Source organism: Tiliqua scincoides, chromosome 9 (genome assembly GCF_035046505.1).
Source record: "Tiliqua scincoides isolate rTilSci1 chromosome 9, rTilSci1.hap2, whole genome shotgun sequence".
Classification (NCBI taxonomy): Eukaryota; Metazoa; Chordata; class Lepidosauria; order Squamata; family Scincidae; genus Tiliqua; species Tiliqua scincoides.
The window spans coordinates 33,341,399-33,363,492 of NC_089829.1; the positions used below are offsets into that span (position 1 = coordinate 33,341,399).

Sequence of the window (22,094 nt, forward strand, 5' to 3'; positions counted from 1 at the left end):
ATCTAGACACTCACACATGTAGGTTTTGTGTGTGTGTTTCCTTTTATCTCTCTCTGGATTTCTGATAAGCTCTTGAACTCCCTAAGGCTGCAAATTTATCTGCACTTCCCTGGGAGGAAACCCCACTGAACACAATAGGACTTAATTCTGAGTAGACACACTTAAGATTGTGCCCTTTAGGGCTGCAATTCTAAACACATTGACCTGAGAAAACCTCACTGGACACAGTGGGACTTCCTTCTCAGTAAACACGGATGGCAGGGGGAGTGTGACTGTGTGGGTGCATCCATGCATATACACGCATACACACAATGGGACTGACTTCTGAGTAGACATGCCTGGGATTGGGCTGTAAGGCTGCAATCCTATCCACTCTTTCCTGGGAGTAAGTCTCACTGAACACAATGGAACTTGTTTCTGAGTGGACATGCATAGGCTTGGGCACTCAGGCTACAGTCCTACCCACACTTTCCTGGGAGTAAACTGAGTAGAAATGCATAGGATTGGGTTCTAGAAGGCAGTAGTCCTAGCCACACTTTCCTGGGAGTAAGTCTTACTGAACACAAGGGGGCTTACTTCTGAGTAGACGTGCCTGGGATTGGGCTCTGAGGTTGCAATCCTACCCACACTTTCCTGGGAGTAAGACTCACTGAGCACAAAGAGACTTCCTTCCGAGTAGTCGTGCCTGGGTTCGAGCTGCAAGTCCCCTTGCACTCAGTGGGGCTTGCTTCTGAGTAGACCACTTTCTGCTACACCCGCCCCCTTTCCCCCTGCCGGCTGGGGCGGTGCAGGGAGGTGGGGGGGGGGAGAGAAGCCCCCGACCCTCCCTGCCCGCCGGAGCGAGGTGGGCGGACGAGCAGCACATGCGTAGAAGCGGCTGCTGGCGGCCAGCCGGCTCGCTCGTCCTCCGGGGGCAGGAGCAGCGCCGAGCTGCGCGGGGAAGCGGGCGCAGGAGCAGGAGGACCGGCCGCTGCCTGGCGCGCGGCGGAGGCGGAGGGGAGGCTTCCCCAGGCGCGCCCTGCCGGGCATGAAGGGGCGGCCGGGCGGCCGGAGGGCGGCTGCGATGGGGAGGCGGGCGGAGGCGCCCAGGAGCCCCCCGCGCTGAAGGGCTGCGCCCGCCGCCCGGCCACAGGTGCGCCCGCCGGGCAGCGCCCGCCGGGCACGAAGATGGCTCTGGAGAAGCTCTACTCCGTGCTGGAAGGTAGGTGCGCCCACGCGGGCGCCGGGCACGATCCTGGCCGCTGGGACTCGCTTCTGAGTAGACCTGCTCGGGCTCCAAGGCTGCCGCACTTTCCTGGGAGTAAGCCCCATGGATGATCATCGGACTTACTTCTGAGTAGACGTGCCTGGGAGGGGTCTCTAAGGCTGCAACCATAGCCACACTTTCCTGGGAGTAAGCCCCATTGGCTTGAATGAGTCCTGCTTCTGAGCAGGCATGCAGAGGCTTGGGCTCGAAGGCTGCAGTCCTAGCCCCGCTGACCTGGGAGTAAGCCTCATTGACTAGAACGGGACTGACTTCTGAGTAGACAAGCGTAGGCTTGGGCTCGAAGACTGCAGCCTTGTCCACACTGGCTGGGAGGAAGCCCCATTGACGAGGATGAGACTCGCTGCTGAGTAGTCATGCATAGGCTTGGACTCTAAGCCTGCAGTCCTAGCCGCACTGACCTGGGAGTGAGCCCCATTGATTTGAATGGGACTTACTTCTGGGTAAACATGGAGAAGGTTGGGCTCTCAGTCCCTTTTTGGCCAGTGGGGCTACTCCCAGGAAAGCGGGCGGGCTGCAGCCTCAATCAAGGGTGGCCTCTCTGATGATGATGATGGTGGTGCTATCCGTGGTGCCAGAACTCATTGATATGACTGTGCTGCTCATGGGTTTTAATTAATAGGAGGCAGACCTGCTGCTTCTCTCTTTCTATTCGTAGCAATCTTTTATTTTTAATTTAGACTTGTGGCTCTCTTTATTGTAGCTTATATTTGCAGGAATCTTTATTTGGCTCTATTCTTTATTCTTTATGTTAGTAGCAGCAGCAGGCTGTTGTGTTGTTAAAGGCTTTCTGCTTTGATTTTTTCCCCTCTTCCCCCCCCCTTCCACCTCCTCGAGAATCAGGATTGCTAATACTTTAGCATGGCAGCAAAAAAACCAGGAGGAAACAAACCTCTCCCCCCCCCACACACAGACACACAATGAAAAGCAACAACAACGAATAGTGCCATCTAATGCATGTCCCTTCAGAAGTCAGTCCATTCTATTCAATGGAGGTCTTACTCCCAGGAAAGTGTGCAGAGGATTGCAACCCCAAAGCCCACACTGGAGAAGAGAAGTGTGTTTGAAAGGCAGCTATCTGTAGGTGTCCGTCCCCCCCAATTTCTTGGGAGTAAGTATGTCCCATGCAGCAGGGCTTGCTTCTGAGAGAGCCCTGCTCGATCCATCTCAAGCAGCAGGGAAGCCTTGTCCGTCGGTTGCAGTCTCTTTGGGCTCTACAAAGTGGCCAGCCAGATGGTTTCTTTTCCCTCCCCCATTTCAGCTTTGCCCTCCCCACTCCGGTAGGGGTTAAGTGGGGCTAATCTGACATCTGGGAGGAAAAAGCCAGATGGGGCAGGCATATTGCTTGCTGCAATCTAACAACAATGAATTGTATTTTTTGGGGGGGGGGGGGGAGAGCAGGGAAAGGTGTGCCAGGTCATTCCTGGAGCTACCCCAATGGGTGTGCGAGATGGGGGGTCTGTTATGCCACTCCCCTTCCATTTTAACCATCTTGACTTTGGGATGTGTGAGGGCAGTCTGCCTTCCCACCCCTACCCTACATTTCATCCTTCAAGGTATGCTACAGTGTCTGGTGAGGAGAAGAGATGGGAGTTTTACCATACCAACTCAAATTGTACCGAGTAAATCCTGTTCCAATCCGGAGTAATCTTTGCTGTTCCTTTCCCATAGCTTGTAATTAGGCACCCCCTCTCAAATATGCACAACTGGTCCTAGCTCACTATCACAACCTGAGCATACCCTTAGACCCTAAAGCTAGTGTAGCTGGCAGTGAAAGGAAGAAAACTGATCTAGAATCAGAGTTGGAAGGGTCCCACATGGTCATCTAGTCCAACCTCCTGCCTGTAGTAGGAAATTCTCCTAGAGCATCTCCAGCTGCTTGAAGACCTCTGTTGAGGGAGAATCCATCACCTCCCTTGGCAATCTGTGCCTTGATTCTTGAGACCTCATTTTGTCTCAAGAAAAGAGCTGGGATTTCTAGATTTGTGTTCTCCTTTGGCACCTCTATTTGCACCACAGACAAAGAGAAGCCCCACACTTCCAACCCATGTGCACCCAAGAGACCTTGTTTGCATATTGGGACTTTGTTTTAGAGAAGCTGTAGCCACCCCACTATCCTTCTCCAGACCCAAGTTTGCTGGAGGTGAGCACTCAGCTTTCCTCTCCTCCCTTTTAACCTTTACCAAAATTGAGCTTGGCCCAGATTTGCATCATTTGCCAATTGTGAAGGTTTATTGGACCTGATTTGCTAATCAGATTCTGGGTCAAGACTCCTGACAAGGTTCCCTCAACCATCCAAGTAAACATTGGCACTGTTCACTATGGATGTATGTAGCTTTGTAACATCCTGCTTTATACTCTCTTCTCTGCTTGGAGTTCATCCCTTGTAACCATGTGAGAAAACAACCCAGATTTTCCTCTGTTCCTGTGGAAACAACTTTTCATCTGAGTTAAATCCAAAGGCTCTTCTGAGGCTGCTGCTACAACTAGAGTTGCCGCTTTCCAAGTGTTTTTTTTTTTTTCTCCAAGCCTGAGCCTTGTAATTTCCTTCTAATTAAATGAGATTGGCCACCTGAGATTGCCAGTACAATAGTTGACTCAGTCTGAGCACCAGTATTTAGTCCAGCTACAAAGTTGAGGAACCTTGTTTCCAAGGCTTGAGGATTCACCCCAGGGAAGATCCCAGAAGCCAGGTTTTTTGGAGGACAAGTGAGCCCAACCCCCATACTGCTTGGGTGGTTTCAAATGCTGTTGGCTCCCTCTGGGAGTGCCTGTAGCTTTAAGAATTAGCAGGTGTTTCCTTTGCCATCTTGGCAATAGTAGGGGATGCCCCTGCTTTCAGAACCAGAAGGGGGGGGGGAGGAGCGATAGAGCCAGGTAACAGACATTCAAGGAAACCTTGAGAAAATCAGAGGATCCCAGTGTCTTGTCCTGCAAATGATAGTACTGGTGATATTCCTATTATTCTAAATCCTGAATCTTCAAAGCTTGTAGTTGTCTAGTCATTTATCATCCTCTGTAGGTGGCAGCAACTTTTTCCCTTTTAAAAAAAGAAAAATAAAATGCAATATCAAAGCAGTAAATCACAGCACGGCTTCTCATACCTACCTACTCATTCATCATTTTTTTTTCCATCCTTGATTTTACTCAAGCTGCTGATGATTCAAATAAGGCTCTTTAGCTGAGATTTCCTCACTGTATACAGAGCAAGCGGTCGCCTTGCACATTTCCACAACAGAGGACTAGAGAGAGAGAATATCCATATGGAAACCAGACATGTCAGACAATTTGCAACCTCCTAGTGGTTCTAGACACCCGATAGCAACTGGCAGGTCTTCTGTCACTTGGTAAAATATTCTATATCCGGAAAGTTGGAATGTTTGTTTTTCCTAGTCTAAGGGACAAGCAAATCAACACTGCAGATAGAAAGTAGTTTGCCTCTTGTGCTAGACTGACCTCTTATGGTGTTCAGACAGCAATGTTCTTATTTTGATTCCAGCATGCATTTAAACCCTTTCTTATGAGATGGAATTAGTTCAGGCAAATAAGATGACAAGATATACTATATAAGCTGAGTAATATGTAATGTTATCCCTTAAATACGTACTGCTTGCATGTTTGTATTTGCATCTTGTCCTTTGCTGTATGTCAATTATCAGTTTTGCCTAGAAAAATGGAGAGTTTTTAAATTTAATTTGGACTTTTAAACGCTCCTTTGAGATAAGCTTAACAAGGTCTATAGAATAGAATCCATATGTGCTGTGTTAACTGAAGAGCTGATCATTGGTTGCTTAATTGCACGTGGAAAGTGAGCTGCAAAAGAGCTGTGTGTGAGTGAGTGAGTGAGTGAGCCCATCTAGGTCATAGCTTTAATTTGCACTTCCATGTTGTTACCTAGTTTGTTCCATTAAGCTGCTTCATTTAAAGTAACTTTTTAGATAGGATATTTAAAATGTCTTTTTTAGTTTTTTTAAACAAGCATAACATCAAAGAATGATGTGTTTTACAAATGTTGTAAAGCATTTGTTGTAGTATCCTGAAACACACACACACACCCCTTTGTGGCCATCTACTGCATGCTTACTTTATCCTCTTCTCTACATAGCAAGGTTATTACACAAAATTCTAGGAACTGAAAAAGAGATGCCTATAAAATAAGCATTTAGCCTTAATCCTAAAGAAAACTGTGCCATGAGTTTTCAGTCTTTCAGGAAGTTGTAAGCCTCCGAAATCCTTTTTTGAGACACTTACTAGAAAATCAGGAGTATGTGATGCTCTCAGTTTTTAACTTGGTACTAAATTTACTACCAAACCCTTGTGCAACTCAGGTATTACTTAAAGTATTGCTGTGGCAAATTTAGCCATTTTGTAGCTGAGTTACAAATGAAGTGTGTGCTTATAATATAATTTTATAGCTGTATTGAGATTTTGCTTGAATGACATACTCTTTGAGTGTGCTCCTATACAGAAAGGAGGGTTAGTAAGCTAAACTTTACCTGTCATCGTAATAAACGTAGCTACTTTTACCTTTGTGTGAACTCCAAATAGTCAGTTCCTTTCCTCCAAGGTTGTAGTAGTAGTTTTCATGTAAATCCTACTCTACCTAGAAACCTGGTTTTCTTGGCATTAAAGAACATGTTTCTTGTATGCTGGTTGTGGTTATAATTTAACTTTTTTGGTCTTAGGAGAAGAATTGCAGTTCTATACAGAGCATCAAGTTGGGATGCAGAGGCTCCAGGTTCAATCCGTAGCATTTCCAGGTAGGACAGGGAAAGACTCCTGTCTGAAACCCTGGAGAGCCTCCTGTAGTGTAGACAATACACTGAATTATGTGGAGCAAAGATCTGAGGCTGTATAGGGCAACAACCTGTATTTCCTTTACCCTTTGCTTCACAGGGATGGACAATTTGAAGGAAGGGCAATCTTGTGGTTGTAGTAACTCTGTTGGATCTACTAAACTAGACCATGGCCAGCACTAAGCTTTGCTTGCCCATAGTCTTTCTCAGTGGGTTTGTCTGTCACATATACCCCTCCTAACCTGTTGTTGAGTCTGATTTATATGCAATATTAACAGGTAGACCTTAATTTTCCAGTTATAAACAGTTGTATAAAAGCACTTTATGGCTTTTCTTCATATTTGCCCCCCACCTGTATAATAGCATTTCAATGAAATATATCAGACTTTTAATAAACTAAAACCTCTACAGAATCACGTCCTCAAATTTGCACTTCTTGTTGGAATAAAATCTAAAGTTGTGTGCCAAAAAGCACTCTTTGTGAAGCCTATGGATGTTTTCCATTGATAGAGCAGAATGGCCAATTAATTATTTTTACCTTTTGCAAGCTTCACAGAAACCTTCATTCAGTAATAATCTTTTGTTTCGGAGCCACTTCTTTCCACTTACCTCTTTATTCAGAGTTCGGATAGGTACTTGTGCAACATTGCGATTTTGCTGAAAGTCATTAAATCCTCATTGCACTTTGTATACTGAGAAGTGCTTTCCTAGATCATCCTGCTATAAAAACGTGTAGCTTCTAAAATGTGCCTTTATAGTCAAGGAATGCTGGAAATTGATGCTGTACACACTTTAGGTTGCTTGTTCTAAGAATCACGAAGACAGAACTAACTTCAAACCATCACTGAGCAGTGGTATCATTAATTTTTCATTCTTTTTTTCTGTACAAAACATCAAACTTTACTGTGTTCCGAGACTCAAGACCTGGATTTCCAAGTGAAGGCACTGAATAAACTACAAGGATGATGCTGGGCTAAATTTGTACTGAGAACTGTATTTTTACAACACTGTATCCAGTGTTAGTAAGTATTTGCGTTATCTTCTAAGGTTCAGAAACAGCCACAAAATGTGTAGAGATGTAATGACTTCAAGCAGAAATAATATAATAGTTTAAAAATATTTTATGAGATTATTTTAATAACAAAAAGGCCACCTTGATTTACAGAGAGAACAGAGTATAGGGGTATCTGCGGATTCAGTTATCCACGGTTCTCCACGCCCTCCCCCAACCCACGACCTTCCTTTTTTTCAATAGCAAGCAGACATGTTTCTTGCTTTTACAGTGATTAGAACAGGAAATTGATAAGCAGGCATATAGTCTGCATGATAGAGAGACACAGTCAGAATGTTAGCAGGAAATTTCTTGTTAATGTTCTGTGTCCCCCTAGCATGCTGGCTGCCTGTTCTTGCCTGCCATGTTCTTGTTGTAGAAAGGTAGTGAGCGTGAGGAGGGTGTAAAGGAATACTTTTGTATACAGTACAGATAGGGTTCCCTTGTATCTGTAGGGGGGTGCTGGAACAGATCCCCCACAGATATAGGGGGATGTCTGTATTGAATTGCGCATCTCAAAAAAAAAAAAAAGGTGTGTTGGTATAGAATAGACACTAAAAATAAGTTAAGAGTATATATATCGGTGCTTCCCAGGTCCTGGAGGTCTCTTCATTGGATGATCCCAGCATCACTGTGGGCACATACCTTACAAAACATAAAGAATTGAATTCCCTTCTGCCTTAGCTCTTTACCATATCCATTGTTGAAACTTTTTGTTCCAAAGACACATGGGGGAACTAACGCCATGTATGATGAATGCTTTCCATTTCAGGCCAAGGTGCAATGGCAAATTCTAGTCCCAGCCCCTCAAATGTTAACAAAAGGACCTTTTGCGTTTCTTTCCAGTTCCTTTATTTTATGGGAAGTGTAGCTGCCTTTGGCTCCCTTTACGGCCTCCTTTGAGGCACATAGAGAGATCATGGAATGGAAGCGAATGCTGCTTCAAGTGGAATTAATTTCCCAGATTTTCCACTCACTAAAGGCCTGTTGTGTTCCGAGGGGAGCGGGCAGGCAGAGAGCATCTGCCTCTGTGCTGAAACAAGCTGTAATAGGTCCCTACTAACCTTGGTAAAACCTCTCAGTGTATTAAGGTGAGAATCATATAGCACTGATTTAACTGTGTACCTTGTTTTGATCCCCTTAGCTTTGGTGTTATCATTCTGAAGCAACATTGTCTATGAGGTTAAGAAAGCAGTGGGATGAACTATAAATCTAGATAGGTAACAGAAATAAAACTCAATTATTGAAGCAATAATTGGGAATAAAATTAGTGAGGCTTGGTCAAGAATAGATCTTATTGAATGACAACGCTTAAATACAGGTGGACTTTCTTCATCTGTGGCTTCAGAACTCATGGATTTGACTCGCCATGGGTTCATCGGACATCCTGTATCCAGGAGGCTTTCTGGAGCCTGGGGAGGCCTTGTGCAGCCTCCCTGACCAGGAAGCCTTTGGAAGGCCTTAGAAAGGCCCTTGTTATGTGCCTTATTGAGGCTCAGGGTGGCTTTGCAAGGCCTCCCTGGGACTCAGAAAGGCTTCCAGATGCAGGAGATGGACCCCAATCCACAGATTCAAGTATCCATGATAGATCTGGGAATTGACCCCCTGTGGATATTGAGATCCAACTGTATCACTCTTGCAAGCATCTGCACCACTGTCAGAGATGGTAGCATTGCACAGGAACATACATCTTGCCTCACAGTTACCTAGGCAGGAGAGAGGCTTCTTCAGTTGCTGCTGCAGCCCCCTGATTTTTCTTTGCTGTGCATGTTACTTTGCCAAACTGTGTCTCCTTTGAAACACTAGACAGCTGCACAGCCACTTCTCGCCCACCAGTCTACCAGCATCCCAGCCATCTCCATTTTCAGTGGATTTGGGCCAAGTCCATGTGATCATCATGGCAGTGGGGTCAACTCCCACCTGCCCTACTGTGAAGGACCATTAGTGGCACTAATACAGGTAGAGCATCCCTGTTCCAAAACGTTCCAAAATCCAAAACATTTTGAGCCCCGACATGACGCAACAAGTGGAAAATTCCACACCTGACCTCATATGACGGGTCACAGTCAAAACTGTGTTTTGTGCACAAAATTATTAAATATTGCATAAAATTACCTGCAACCTATATGTATAAGGTGTGCATGAAACATAAATAAATATTGTGATTAGACTTGGGTCCCATCCCCAAGATATCTCATTATGTATATGCAAATATTCCAAAATCCAAAACACTTTTGGACCCAAGCATTTTGGATAGGGGATACTCAACTTGTATTACCAATTGAAAAGCACTGGTTGAGAATATGGAAATAAGTGTTAATTCCCCACTACTCTTCTACTTTGTCGCATACAGATAGAGCACTACATGTAGGACTGTGTTGTTGAAAGAAGTGAGGGTGCATGTTCTGTGCATTTTTCCTGGTTTGTCTAGGGACTTCCTTGAGGAGTCTTGATAGGATTCGTTACTAATTTGGAAATAATATATGGTGTAGCACAGCATTTCTTAAACTGTGGTTCGGGACCCACTAGGTGGGTAGTAAGCCAGTTTTCAGGTGGCTCGCGTAGCACCTAGCTCAGCCGCCATGGAAAATACAGGGCTGAAAATACAACATACAGAGCTACTGGGCAGGGCAGGCTCCCAGTGCTTTTCCCTGAGTAAGTGGGAAAATGGGATGCTGGAAAGGGGATAGGACTGTGTGGCTGGAGAAGGATCCAAGTCTGCATTCTGTTTTGACTTTCGAGCTGGAATGTTTGAATTCTGGTCTGGTCTAGAGGGTAGAGCCTCCGTCTGCCTGAAGATAACATCCACAAGGTCGCCAGTTCGAGGCCACCGGCACCGTGCGACCTTGGAGCAGCTGACAAGCTGAAGCCGAGCTATTCCATCTGCTCTGAGCGTGAGAGGATGGAGGCCAGAATGTGAAGCCAGATCGGAATGAAACACCTTGAATGTAGTCGTTCTTGAAAGAAAGAACCTTCTTTGAAATTGTAAAAATCCCTATTTAATAAGGGATTTAATAAAGCCTGCCTATGTAAACTGCCTTGAATAAAGTCTTGAATAAAGACCAAGAAAGGCGGTATATAAATACCTGTTATTATTATTATTATTATTCTGAGCTAGGCAAAATAACAGCACAAGCATGCTGTGTAATTGGACAGCTGTGATTGCAGCTAACGCTTGAAGTCTAATTTGATGATGTTGCTTTTGTCCATGACATCACTTCCAGTGGTCCAGACAGGTTGTCATTCTAAAAAATGGGTCCTGGTGCTAAAATGTTTTGAGAACCACTAGTGTGTTATAACTTGTGCATGCTGCATTTCCTCTGATAAATAATAATAATAATAATAATAACAACAACAGTATTTATATACCGCTTTTCAACAAAAAGTTCCCAAAGCGGTTTACAGAAAAAAAAAATCAAATAACTAATGGCTCCCTGTCCCAAAAGGGCTCACAATCTAAAAATACATCATGGGGTTTCCCGTATTGTTGTGGGATGCTAGAACTCTCATCTCCCACCAGCTTGATTGCAACTGAGTTTGGAATGTTCTTTCCTATTCTGATAGGAGTGTGTGTGTGTTTGTGAAACTGTGACCATACAATCTGAACAGAAGGATGGCACAGAGCCTTATTTATGGCTGCCCTATTCTAGTGATTTATATTATGGCAGTTCCAAATAAGGTTCCTGGTCAAAAAACATTGCTATAATACAACAGTTCATGGAACCAGGTGCATGGAGCATCAGACTACTTAAAAGTTAAACTTAGAATGCCAGGAGGCTGTCATGGTTCTGGGGTTGGACTTAGACCTGGAACATCCAGGTTCAAATCCCCACTCAGCCACAAAGCTTCCTGGGTGACCTTGGGCCAGTCACTGTCTCTCAGCCTCCTCTACCTCACAGGGTTGTTGTGAGGGGAGGAGCCATGAATACCACTCTAAGGCTGCAATCCTATCCCCAATAACCTGGGAGTAAGCCCCACTGACTATAGTCGTAGTTAGTTCTGAGTAGATATGCATAGGATTGAGGTCTAAGCTCCTTGGAGGGAGGGCAGTATAGAAACAGGGAAAAATGATGTTCATAAGCAAATAAATTCTTAGTCCTCACAATTGTGGCACACAGTTTTTAGAGACACTGCAATGTGCACTAATAGTTCTGCACAATAGCTCTAGAGTCAAATAGGTCTTGCATGGAAAGACGAACAGAGAAGTGGAACATGAACTTGCACGTATGGCGAGCTCTGTTGAATAGTTGATTCAGTTCCTTCTCCTGTTGCATAATCCCTTATTATTTCCCTTCCTGTCTTTCTCAAGTAGCATGTTTGCTGATATGCTTGCAGCTACTGTATAAGCTGTCATGGTATATCCTGTGCACACCAGCTCTACAGACACTTATTGTGCTGGGGCGTGGGAGCTGCAGAGGGAAGGAAGAATTTACAGCTGCCCTAATTTCAGTGCAGTTTAGATTTTCTGTGGAGAAGAGTGAGGCAGATCTGAAACACTACCAAAGGCAGGGGGGGTGTCAGTTTTGTTTACTTTATTGTGGAGCGGGGAGCTAACTTCCTGGGGTGCCTAAATGTTTTAGAGACCAATCTAGAAACAATGAGGGAACTTTGAGAATGTGTAGCACTATCATTAAATTCATAGTGCAGCTTGTTGTAAGTTGGAGAATGACCTTAATTAAGTGAGAATCATTTCCGCTGAATGACATTTGTGGCAGAAACTTAAGGTTTTTTAATAGTAAAAGTCAGTTCCAGACTTTGGCTTCCAGTGTTAAATTCTTTTTTTTGATGTGTAGTAAAAAGAGTATGTTTGGAGTGATGCCTCTCTAGCTCTTATCAGGAAAGAGGAATGGCTACTGTGTTTGGGCCTCTTCAGCCTAGAAAAGAGGGGGGACATGATTGAGACATACAAAATTATGTGGGGGATGGACAGAGTGAATAGGGAGATGCTCTTTACACTCTCACATAACACCAGAACCAGGGGACATCCACTAAAATTGAGTGTTGGGAGAGTTAGAACAGACAAAAGAAAATATTTATTTACTCAGCATGTGGTTGGTCTGTGGAACTCCTTGCCACAGGATGTGGTGACGGCATCTGGCCTGGATGCCTTTAAAAAGGGATTGGACAAGTTTCTGGAGGAAAAATCCATTACGGGGTACAAGCCATGATGTGTATGCGCAACCTCCTGATTTTAGAAATGGGCTATGTCAGAATGCCAGATGCAAGGGAGGGCACCAGGATGAGGTCTCTTGTTATCTGGTGTGCTCCCTGGGGCATTTGGTGGGCCGCTGTGAGATACAGGAAGCTGGACTAGATGGGCCTATGGCCTGATCCAGTGGGGCTGTTCTTATGTTCTTATCACTGCAAAGAATGATTCATTGTGGTTCAAATGGGATCTGAACATCTAATGATTCAAATTGGATCCAAACATACCCCTGAATAAGTAGAAAGTACAGGCTTTGCCCTGTATTCAGTTATATGAGGTTCTCCGCAGTGGCGTAGCTGGAGGGGGGTGGAGCATTCAGGATGGCAGTGAGGCGGGCAAGCGGCCCCTCACTTCAGAGCCATTCCTGGTGGGGGGAGCAAAATGGAGCCATACGGCTCCGTTTTGCTCCCCCCACCGGGAATGGCTCTGAAGGGAGGGGCCGCTTGCCCGCCTCACTGCCAGCCTGAATGCTCCGCCCCCTCCAGCTATGCCACTGATTCGAGCCCCCCCTCCCATTTTTGTTCTTACCAGTGGTGCCAATCAAGCATATCTCTTAACAGAATACTATAAGCAGGCAAGTATATAGAAAGACAAGCAGGCAGGCTGGCTGAACGCTAGAAGGATACAGGCAGAATGTTAACAGAAAGCAGGAAGCTTTCTGCTTCCTGTTAATGTTCTGGCTGTGTCTCTCTAGCATTCACTCTGCCTGCCTGCTTGTCTTTCTATAAGCTTGCCTGCCTATAGCATTCTGTTAAAGCAGCAGACTCCAAACTGTGGACTTCTGTGTTAGGAAAAACCAATCTGGGCATGGTGTTGTACTTTCCATTCCATACCACAGCCTCTTATCTTTCCAGTCAATCTTGTCAGAAACTTGCACCAGGCAGCCACTTCTGCCCAGAAATCGGGGCATAGGACCCGCTGGGGTGACAGGTAGTGGAAGTTGCTACCCAGTGCGAGTTTCTGATAAGATCAACTGGAGAGATAAGAGGCTGCGGCACAGAATGGAAATACCACACCATGCCTGGAAGGCTTTTTCCTAACGCTGGATCTGGCCTGTGGGCCACAGTTTGGCAGTTACTTTGTTAAAGGAAGAGACATGCTTGCTTGGTGCCACAGAAGAAAAAAAAGATGGTAATGGGTGTGGGGGGGGGGGAGAAGAGCACAGATATAGGGTTTCCTCTTATCCATGGTTTTCATATCCACAAGGATGCCTGGAACATATTCCCTGTGGATACAGGGGGATCCCTGTATTTCTATGACTGCATTTTCAGGAGTCACTTTCTCTTGGTAGCTCCTTATGTGCCACTCAAGAGGATTCTCTAATGTTTGTAGCAGCTTTGGGGAGGGCATGGGAAGCCAATGTGGGATTGTAAAAGGCCGATGCTCAAATAGAGCATCACATAGCAGGCTTTTGGATTCCTGCATTTTTGCAATAGCTTTTGGTGTAACCTGGAAACTGCATAAAAATAGACAGGCACCCAGTTTTATTAATGCTGTGACATTTTACATCCATTTCATATTGGGTTCTAAACTGATCATTTTGGAAGCCATGTGTTTGTATCCTCTGGTTTCTGCCAAACTGGCAGTGTCTTTGCTATGGAGTTGCCCCTCTGGCTCCATTTCTTCCCACCTGCTGCACAGCCTCATGTGCTATAACAGGCAACACTGCGCAACAGGACTGCATCTGCACCACTGCTGAGGACACCCAGTTAACTGAACTTTGCATTGTGTCACACATTCAGTTACCAGACCCCCCCTCCCCTTGGGAAGGTATTTGGCTTTGCAGATCTGGTGCTGTAGTTGTTTGATGTGCTTTCTAAGTTTTTGGACACTGTCCAACTTGGTCATTGCTTTTGTTTCTACACCCTTGCAGTCTAAGAAACATACTTGGTTCTTGCTTGAAGTTTTTATGTCTAAGAACCTTCTCTTTTTTGTTATGTTGTGCAAAGCAGGTGGAAGCATCTTAGTCTCTGCAGAAGTATGGCACAGTTTCTTTGGGATATGTCTGGCCAGGATTGCGAGAGTAAAAGAAACTAGAGCTCCCTATAGTGAAAGGCAAGAAAAGGATATAAAAATGGTGATGCAGAGGGAGAGAGAGAAATAATGGAGGTGGACAGCCATTGAATGGAATGGGGGCTTGGCTTAGACAAACCCAAGTGCCGAGCTTCTTTATCTGGTGTAATTGCCTGCTTATCTGCTACTTAGCCATACTGTTCTGGTGAGCTTGTCTTCTACACATACACATGGTGCTTAGCTATTTATAGAATCAGCATGAGCTTTAGTGAAAACCAATCAGATTTTATAAATCCTCCAGGAGGTTTGTTTTTGTAGCTGCAGCAGGGAAGTGAAATTGCTGGAGAAAATGCTGGAGAAAACTGGGAAAATGTAGCCTGTGGTGTCTTTTGTTTCCCCCCTCTTAATTCAGGATGCCAGAGAGTATGACAGAAACAAGCATCAATGTTCATTGATTTGCATTAAAAGGGGAAGCCTTTGCAGATAGACTTGTCACTGTCAGTTGAAAATGATTTGCTGTCTGGAGTGTTGAATTATGGCAGTATCATTAAAAAGCCTGTAAATTTGTGATGTGGGATTCTGGGTTGTTTTCTTTTAAAAGTCTGATTTTGCAGTGTGTGAAATTATACCTGCATATCAGTGGTTGAACTTCCCTGTGGGAATTTGATGTACAGCCTCTGTATTTCTGTCTTGCAAAGGCAAAATTGCAAACTGTGTACCAAAGCATAATATCCAGCGTAGGTGAGGCTTTCCACTCCACTTCTGAGTAGGAGCAGAACTGAATCACATCACTGGTTTTTCTTTCCTATCACCCCAGCAATCTGTCAAGTAGAAAATTTTTTTCTGTATATCTCTGTCTGGTTCCCAGCTGTGCATCAGGCTTCACTTCTCACGGATCTGTGCAAGGGGAAATGCAGAACGGTTTTTAAACTGTTCCAGATTTCTTGCAGTGTCCATGTAACTGATACACGCATACCACCCACTCCTTGTATGCGCGTTCAGTGCAGCTTTACAAGGCAGACAGCTTCTGATTCATGGTGCATAGTTTCATACCAAACTGTAACTCCACAGAACCAGGTGTTTGGCTCGGACTATAAAAGGTATTTCAGAACCCTACAAAGCACACTGACCTACCACCCTAAAGAGGAGAAAGCTCCTACATTGTTGCTAGAAAATCAGGCAATAGATAACTCTGTCTTTCACGTGAATCCTGATCTCTCCTCCCTCTGGTTTATCTTTGAGCCTCACGGAATATACAACCAGGCATTTAAAAGCTGCACAGTACAGACTTTCTGCTGCAATCCATCCTCAAATTGTACGTATCCTTTTTTTAAGCACTGTAATTCTTCTACAGATTCACTCTTCATTAATTCACTGTTAGATGTATAGAATAATCCATTTCTTTGGATGTTTCTCTTCCTAACTGATTGTCCAGAACAGAAGCATTCAAATGAGTGTAGCCATGGAGGGAAATACAAGTGTGAGCCACTTAACAACAGGTCTACATTCTCCAATCCCTGTCCTTATGAGATGAGGTCATTAAGTGAATATTCAGCACAATCTAGTGCCTTTGTTGTGTAAACAGACACTCACTGCCAGATACTAGCTGGCTGCACAGGCTACTGGAGATAAATGCCTCTTCTTTGCATTAAGAGCCTGACACTCTGCTGCCTATATGCGGTCCATTGTTAAGCAGAAGTTTGTTAAGCGGCACATGTCTGTATTTATTCTTGGCAATAGTATATTCTCAGAAGAGCTTCAAGCTTTAGGCAAAGTTTTGTGAAGCAATTCTGGCAATCCTGTCACTGTAGCTCTCATCTTCTGTAAATGGTTCACCTCAATACCAAATCAGTCTATGGGTCGTTGCATCTGCAGAACCTAGGTTACAGCTTCCAGCAGCAAGGCATGTTGGGAGAACAACATCCTATTGGGACAAATGTTGTCCCATTTGGAAGGACAATATCCCATTCAGTTCCTTTCATTAACTGCTGCCCTCCAATGTCATCTTGTCATAGACTGGAAGACTCAAAGTTCTGAAACTTTATGGTAAAATAAACAACTGGTTCTAAAAATCAAAACTGTCTGAAATCTAGACCTTTTCTGTGCACCTGTAATGGAAGATGTTACTGTATTTCTGAGTCCTGTTCAGTATCTAGAATAAATTGGGAATTATGAACATTGGTTAACTGTTTGTAGTCTGTTGGGAAGCAATATTTATCGATTAGTACTAATGAAAATAGGAAGTGATGACTAATAAGGGATTCTAAGGGCTAGTTCAGAATCCAGTTTGCTATTTGAGGCTTAATCCAGAGGGAGGCAACAATGATTTAAGTGTTAACACAGTTTGAAAGAGTTCAGAAGGTTCTGTGGAATGAAGTTGGTTATACTAAGTGAACTGTTCAAAGAGGGATGTAGTTGTAGTAGTTGATTGCAGCTCTTTGATACATCTTCTTACAAGTTGTTTTGGGAAAGGATTGAAGGCAGAAGCATTGTTGAGATGTTGCACTGCCTAGATCAGGGATGTCAAACATAAGGCCCAGGGGCCGGATGCGGCTCGTGGAAGCTTTTTATACGGCCCTCAGGCTTTCGGTTGCTGTGTAGTGCTAAGGTGTTACTGCTGAAAGGGCAGCCCATGTGAGAACTGGGATCTCCCATATCTTGAAATATGATCAAGACTCGTATATTTTGTCTTCTGTCATTTGTAGCTAATGAGTTCCTAAGTGAGAAAAAGTGTTTATTTTTAGTTATGACCTATTTAATGACATCACTTCTTGACATCAAATGACATCATTTCCGGCCCTCAGCAGGCATCATGAATGCTATGTGGCCCTCCGTATGAAATGAGTTTGACACCCCTGGTCTAGATGTTTGTCTTAATATACGTACAGGGGAAAGGATTGTGACTGCTAGCCCCACTATGCATTAATTCAGTGTTCTTCAATCTGTGGGTCATGATCTCAACAGGTTGCAAAGCCATATTTGGGGGCTTGTGGTAACATTTCAAATCCTGTGCAAGGGAGGGTTTAGATCCAGTCCAATAATGATACTGCCTTATCAGTACTGAGTTCTTGATATAATCCTGCACAACCTTGTCCTGCTTGGCAGCTCCTATGTTCAGCTCTGCTCAGGCTGTATCTCACAGGGTTTTTGTGAAGACACAAGAGGTGGGGGAAATGGAGTGGCAATGGGGGCAAAAGTGGGTGGATTGGGTCCTGGGAGATGGCAGAATAGTCTCATATTTTATTTATTTATTAAGGTTGTGGCACGAAAAATGTTGAAGACCCTTGCATTATTTGCTGTCTGAAAGAATTCATGCACATACAGGCCATGTGTAGTTGTGAATCTTTGCATAGAAAAGGCTTCGGATTCCAGTTGAAGCTTACATGTATATAGAACATACACATAGGCTGTTGAAGACCTTTAGCCAAACAGAAGCGCAGGGCCAGCGGGTGTGATTCCTTTCTCCCTTGTATGCTGAACAGCACTTGTGTGTCTATCAGCTGATTATTTCAAAGAATATGCAATGGCTCCCAAATTTTTATTCATGAAGGAGACGGAGGGTATTTCACTGAGGAGCCTCTAATCTAACCCAGAGGTGCCTTCTCTGTATTTCTTTTCTTTGTATTGAATCTCAGACTGGGTCTACACAAGCAGCAGAAAGAGATGGTCAAATCCTGAAGTGGTGGAATGATATTTGCTGCTTTAAGATGCAGGTGCCCTTTTCAAATACTTTCTCATGTACAAATCTTTCTGAACGTTAATTAATAAACGTTAGCACATATTATGAAGAGTTTATCAAGCTCAGTCTATCTGCCTTGCTAGGTTTCTGCTTACAGTATTTTTGTTTTGTGCAAAATAGTATTCAGAAATGTGATAAGAACATAGGAAGAGCCAAAGGCCCATCTAGTCCATCTTCCTGTATCTCACAGAGGCCCACCAAATGCCCCAGGGAGTACACAAGACAACAGACACAATCTGCATCCTGGTGCCCTCCCCTGCATCTGGTAATCAGAGACAGCCTGCCTCTAAAACCAAGAGCTTGCACATACCTACTATGACTTGTAACCCATAATGAACTTTTCCTCCATAAATTTGTCCAATCCCCTCTTAAAGGTATCCAGCCAAGATGCCACCACTACTTCCTATGGCAAAGAGTTCCACAAACTAACTACATGCTGGGTAAAGAAATATTTTCTTCTGTCTGTCCTAACTCTCCCAACAGTCAACTTTCGTGGATGTCCCCTGGTTCTGGTGTAGGTGATTTATCACCTACAGTTTGAAGTGGTGCTGTCCATTCCACACCGTCCCCATCTATTGCATGTATAGACCAGACCTCTGACATAGTATGGAAAGTTCAATAAATGGATGGGGGACCTGGCACCAAGAACATTGCTTGGTTGGTGTTGAGTGAAAAATGCAAAGCAGTTGAATATTTTGTGAGCACGTAGGATTGCAAAGCTTTGTTTTGAACCTGGCAGGGGCAATGGCTGCCAAACACATACAACTTGCACTTTGGACCTCAGTGGGATCAAGCGACAATGGGGTCTGTTTTCCAGTTGTATGATGTCTATTTCTCTTATCGTTCATCTACGTATTTGGGAGGGTAAGAGCATTGCCAGAGTCAAGTGCTGCCTAAGGTAGGACAAATAATCCCTGTATATGAATGTGCCTCAAAACAGTTGCATCAATGGAAATTCTTCAGCCTGTACTCAACTCACATGGGGACCCAGTCATACCAGAAGCATCAGGACAGGCTTCTGCTCATGCTGGATAGTGCCCAGGTATCCATGGGGGATACATGATCCCCCCCCCGCGGATCCTGGAAACTGCAGATTCAAGGAAATCCTATATGTATAGACAAGTATTCTGCACCCCCACCCCACGCATAATTGTATTTGTCTCTTAATTGTACATGTCTCAATCACATCAAGAGCACCAAAAGTTGTAGCCTTTCCTTGTAAGGGAGGTACCCTGGCCCACTTACTTTGGTTGCTCTTTTCCACGTTACCTTCCGTTTTCTTCATTACCAAGCAGGCACATTTCTTGCTTTTACAGGTGCTAAAACAGAAATGTGACAAGCAGGCAGGCAGCCTGCATGCTAGAGGGAGAGACTTCAATAGGAAGCGTCCTGTTAAAGTCTTTTCACACTCAAATCTTCTGCAAAGTACAGCTACAAGAGAGACTTGTAGTTTATGCTATACTTATACACCCCTTTTTTGTTCTTTTTTCTTACTAGTGTTCTTAATAACCATTCTGGTGGTGGAAGGGATTGCTGTGGCTCAGAAGACTCAAGGTACAAGAAATTATTTGTGGAAAAACTTGCTACAATGTTATAATTGTACATTAAAACTTTGATATTTAAAGAGAAAAGAGGAAAATAAAATGTTTTGATAAAAAAGGTATTTTGAATTTCAAACCCATAACACTAGCATATTGTAAGATGTATTTGTAGATGTATTTGTGGGTGTTTGTATTTCACCTTTCTACCACCTAAGAGGCGGTCGAGGCAACTCAGCTTTAAAAAGCACTAGCAGCTGAAGATGCCTCTGGTGATTCTTGGCTTGTTGGCTTTTCTGTTCCTCTTCTTCACAAATGTAGTTGGTGTTTCTCTGAAGCAGAAGGGGACTCTGTTTAGCTTTAGTGTAATATGGTGCACAGTCTATGCTTAGCTTCTGTCATCAGTGAGGAACATTTCAAACGATCATTGGATACAGTCAGCTACTGTAATGAAAAGCCTTGGTATCCATTAATGCCAAAATGAAATCCACTGTTCATAAAAATAACGAATGAGAGCCAGTTCCTTTGGGGGGGGGGAATCTCTCCTTACGTTCTACCATCCCTTATCCTGGTGGTTCCCAAACGTGCCTGTGCAACCTTTCCAGCTCAGCTATATGTGCTGCCATCCTGCAAGATCCCAGACGGCTGTGCCCAAATATTATAAGATTTTGTAAGGTCCAAGATAGCAGCACCCAAGGGAACAGGTAGGAGGACCCTCTGGGGACATCCTGCAGCTCCTCTGTCAGTGTGCTGCGATGCCCTAAGGCAGTGGTTCTCACACATTTAGCACCAAGACCCACTTCTTAGAATGAGATTCTATCAGGACCCACCAGAAGTGATGTCATGACCAGAAGTGACATCATCAAGCGGGAAAATTGTTAACAATCCTAGGTTGCAATCCTACCCACGCTTATCCAGGACTAAGTTGCATTTACTGTAATTGTTAAAAGAATATACGTAGTAGCTTGTTAAAAGTACAGATCTGTAACATTTCCCCAAATGCAGTCACATATCATGGTAGCATCAAGTCTAATATATTGAAAATAAAATTGAAATGAACGGGGACCCACCTGAAATTGACTCGCGACCCACCTGGTGGGTCCTGACCCACAGTCTGAGACACACTGCCCTAAGGTGTTGCAACACACACTTTGGGAACCCCTGCCTTAGCCAAATATTCCATTAGTTTGAACATTTTAGGTGCCTTCCAAACAAGATCATTGCTTCAGTTTTGGAGTTTCTGACTCATTTTAGCAGCAGTTAGGAAGGGCCATGTTAGTGCTTGATCCTCCTCCCTTTATGTGTCTGCCTAAGGGACTAAATTCAAGACCTCAGAAGGTATTTTCTTTTTCAACTATTGTTACTTTTTTTGAAAAAGTATAATCGGCTTGTTTAAAATTTTTTCATATTTCAGACTCTTAATGTATCCTGAAATAAAGGGCAAAGTCTTTTAGTTCAACACATGTTTGAGATGTTGACATTAAAGGCCTACACTAACTAATTATATCGCAAGGCAATAAATAGTGTATGTTGAACTGCTCCCTGAGTAGGAAGCCTTTATGAAAAGAATCACTTTGGGGGTAATTTGCTAGCTTGCTTGGGAATAAATTGGTATTAAGTCTAATGTTGTTATGTGTTGTGTGCATGTTAAGCCTCTGTTTTAGTATGAGAGAAAGAGCAAAGTGCTGTCTGGTCCTTGCTCTCCCTTTTGTGGGGTTTATGTAGTAAACTATAGAGAACAAACAGGTTAAATGCTGATTTTCAGATTTTTTAAAACTAAAGTTTGTTCTACAGAGGCTGGGGGGATCATAGCAGAACTTGGATATTTTTCAAGATCTTTGAGGAATCTTCTCATGCAGTATTTCTCAATGTTTGTCCCCTGCCATACCACTTCACATGGCCCACCTATTGGAAGTACCATCGAAAGTACCTGATGATGATGTTGTCGTCAGTTACTTCCGGGTTGGGAGACCAAATGTGATGCAACAAAAACCAGTAAGAGGCTCAGGATGGATGGAAGGGCTTTTTTTATGAGCATGTAAAAAGCACACTTTGTAGCTCTGCCCACATGCCAAATCTCCTACCACTGTTTCTCATGTTGTGTCACTGGCCTCATTGTTAGGCAGGACCCCAGGGTCCTGCAAATACCATCAGATGCCATCTCAAGTAGTACCCATACCACTGGTTAAGAAACACTGTTCTAGTGACCTGAAGTCTCATTGTGGACACATACTTCTACAAGAGTCAGGCTGCCATGGAATCTTTGTTTTGACTCTTCTTCCAATGGGACCATTCTCTTAACTTTGAAGAAGTAGCAGTACTTAAAATGTCATCCAAAGCCCTCTGTTTTGATGGAGGGGTGAGGGATGGATGGTGGAATAATTTAATTGTTTATATGCTGTATTATTTTATCTGCTTTGAAGAGAAAAGCAGGCTATAAATAAAGCTGGAGAAATTGCTCTGCTGTTCCACCTGGTCATTTCAGAA

General features: G+C 43.9%; 1 protein-coding gene across 1 annotated transcript in view; it reads left to right on the forward strand.

Annotated features, from left to right (window-relative positions):
* The first annotated feature begins 1,128 nt into the window (after nucleotides 1-1,128).
* The window catches only part of NETO2 (neuropilin and tolloid like 2), a 31,814-nt gene continuing 10,848 nt past the window's right edge, over nucleotides 1,129-22,094 (forward strand). Inside the window, exons 1-2 of the mRNA XM_066637960.1 lie at nucleotides 1,129-1,201; nucleotides 19,567-19,623. Of these exons, the coding sequence (XP_066494057.1) occupies nucleotides 1,168-1,201; nucleotides 19,567-19,623 (91 nt within the window). The 5' untranslated portion in view covers nucleotides 1,129-1,167. The remainder of the gene's footprint in view (nucleotides 1,202-19,566; nucleotides 19,624-22,094) is intronic.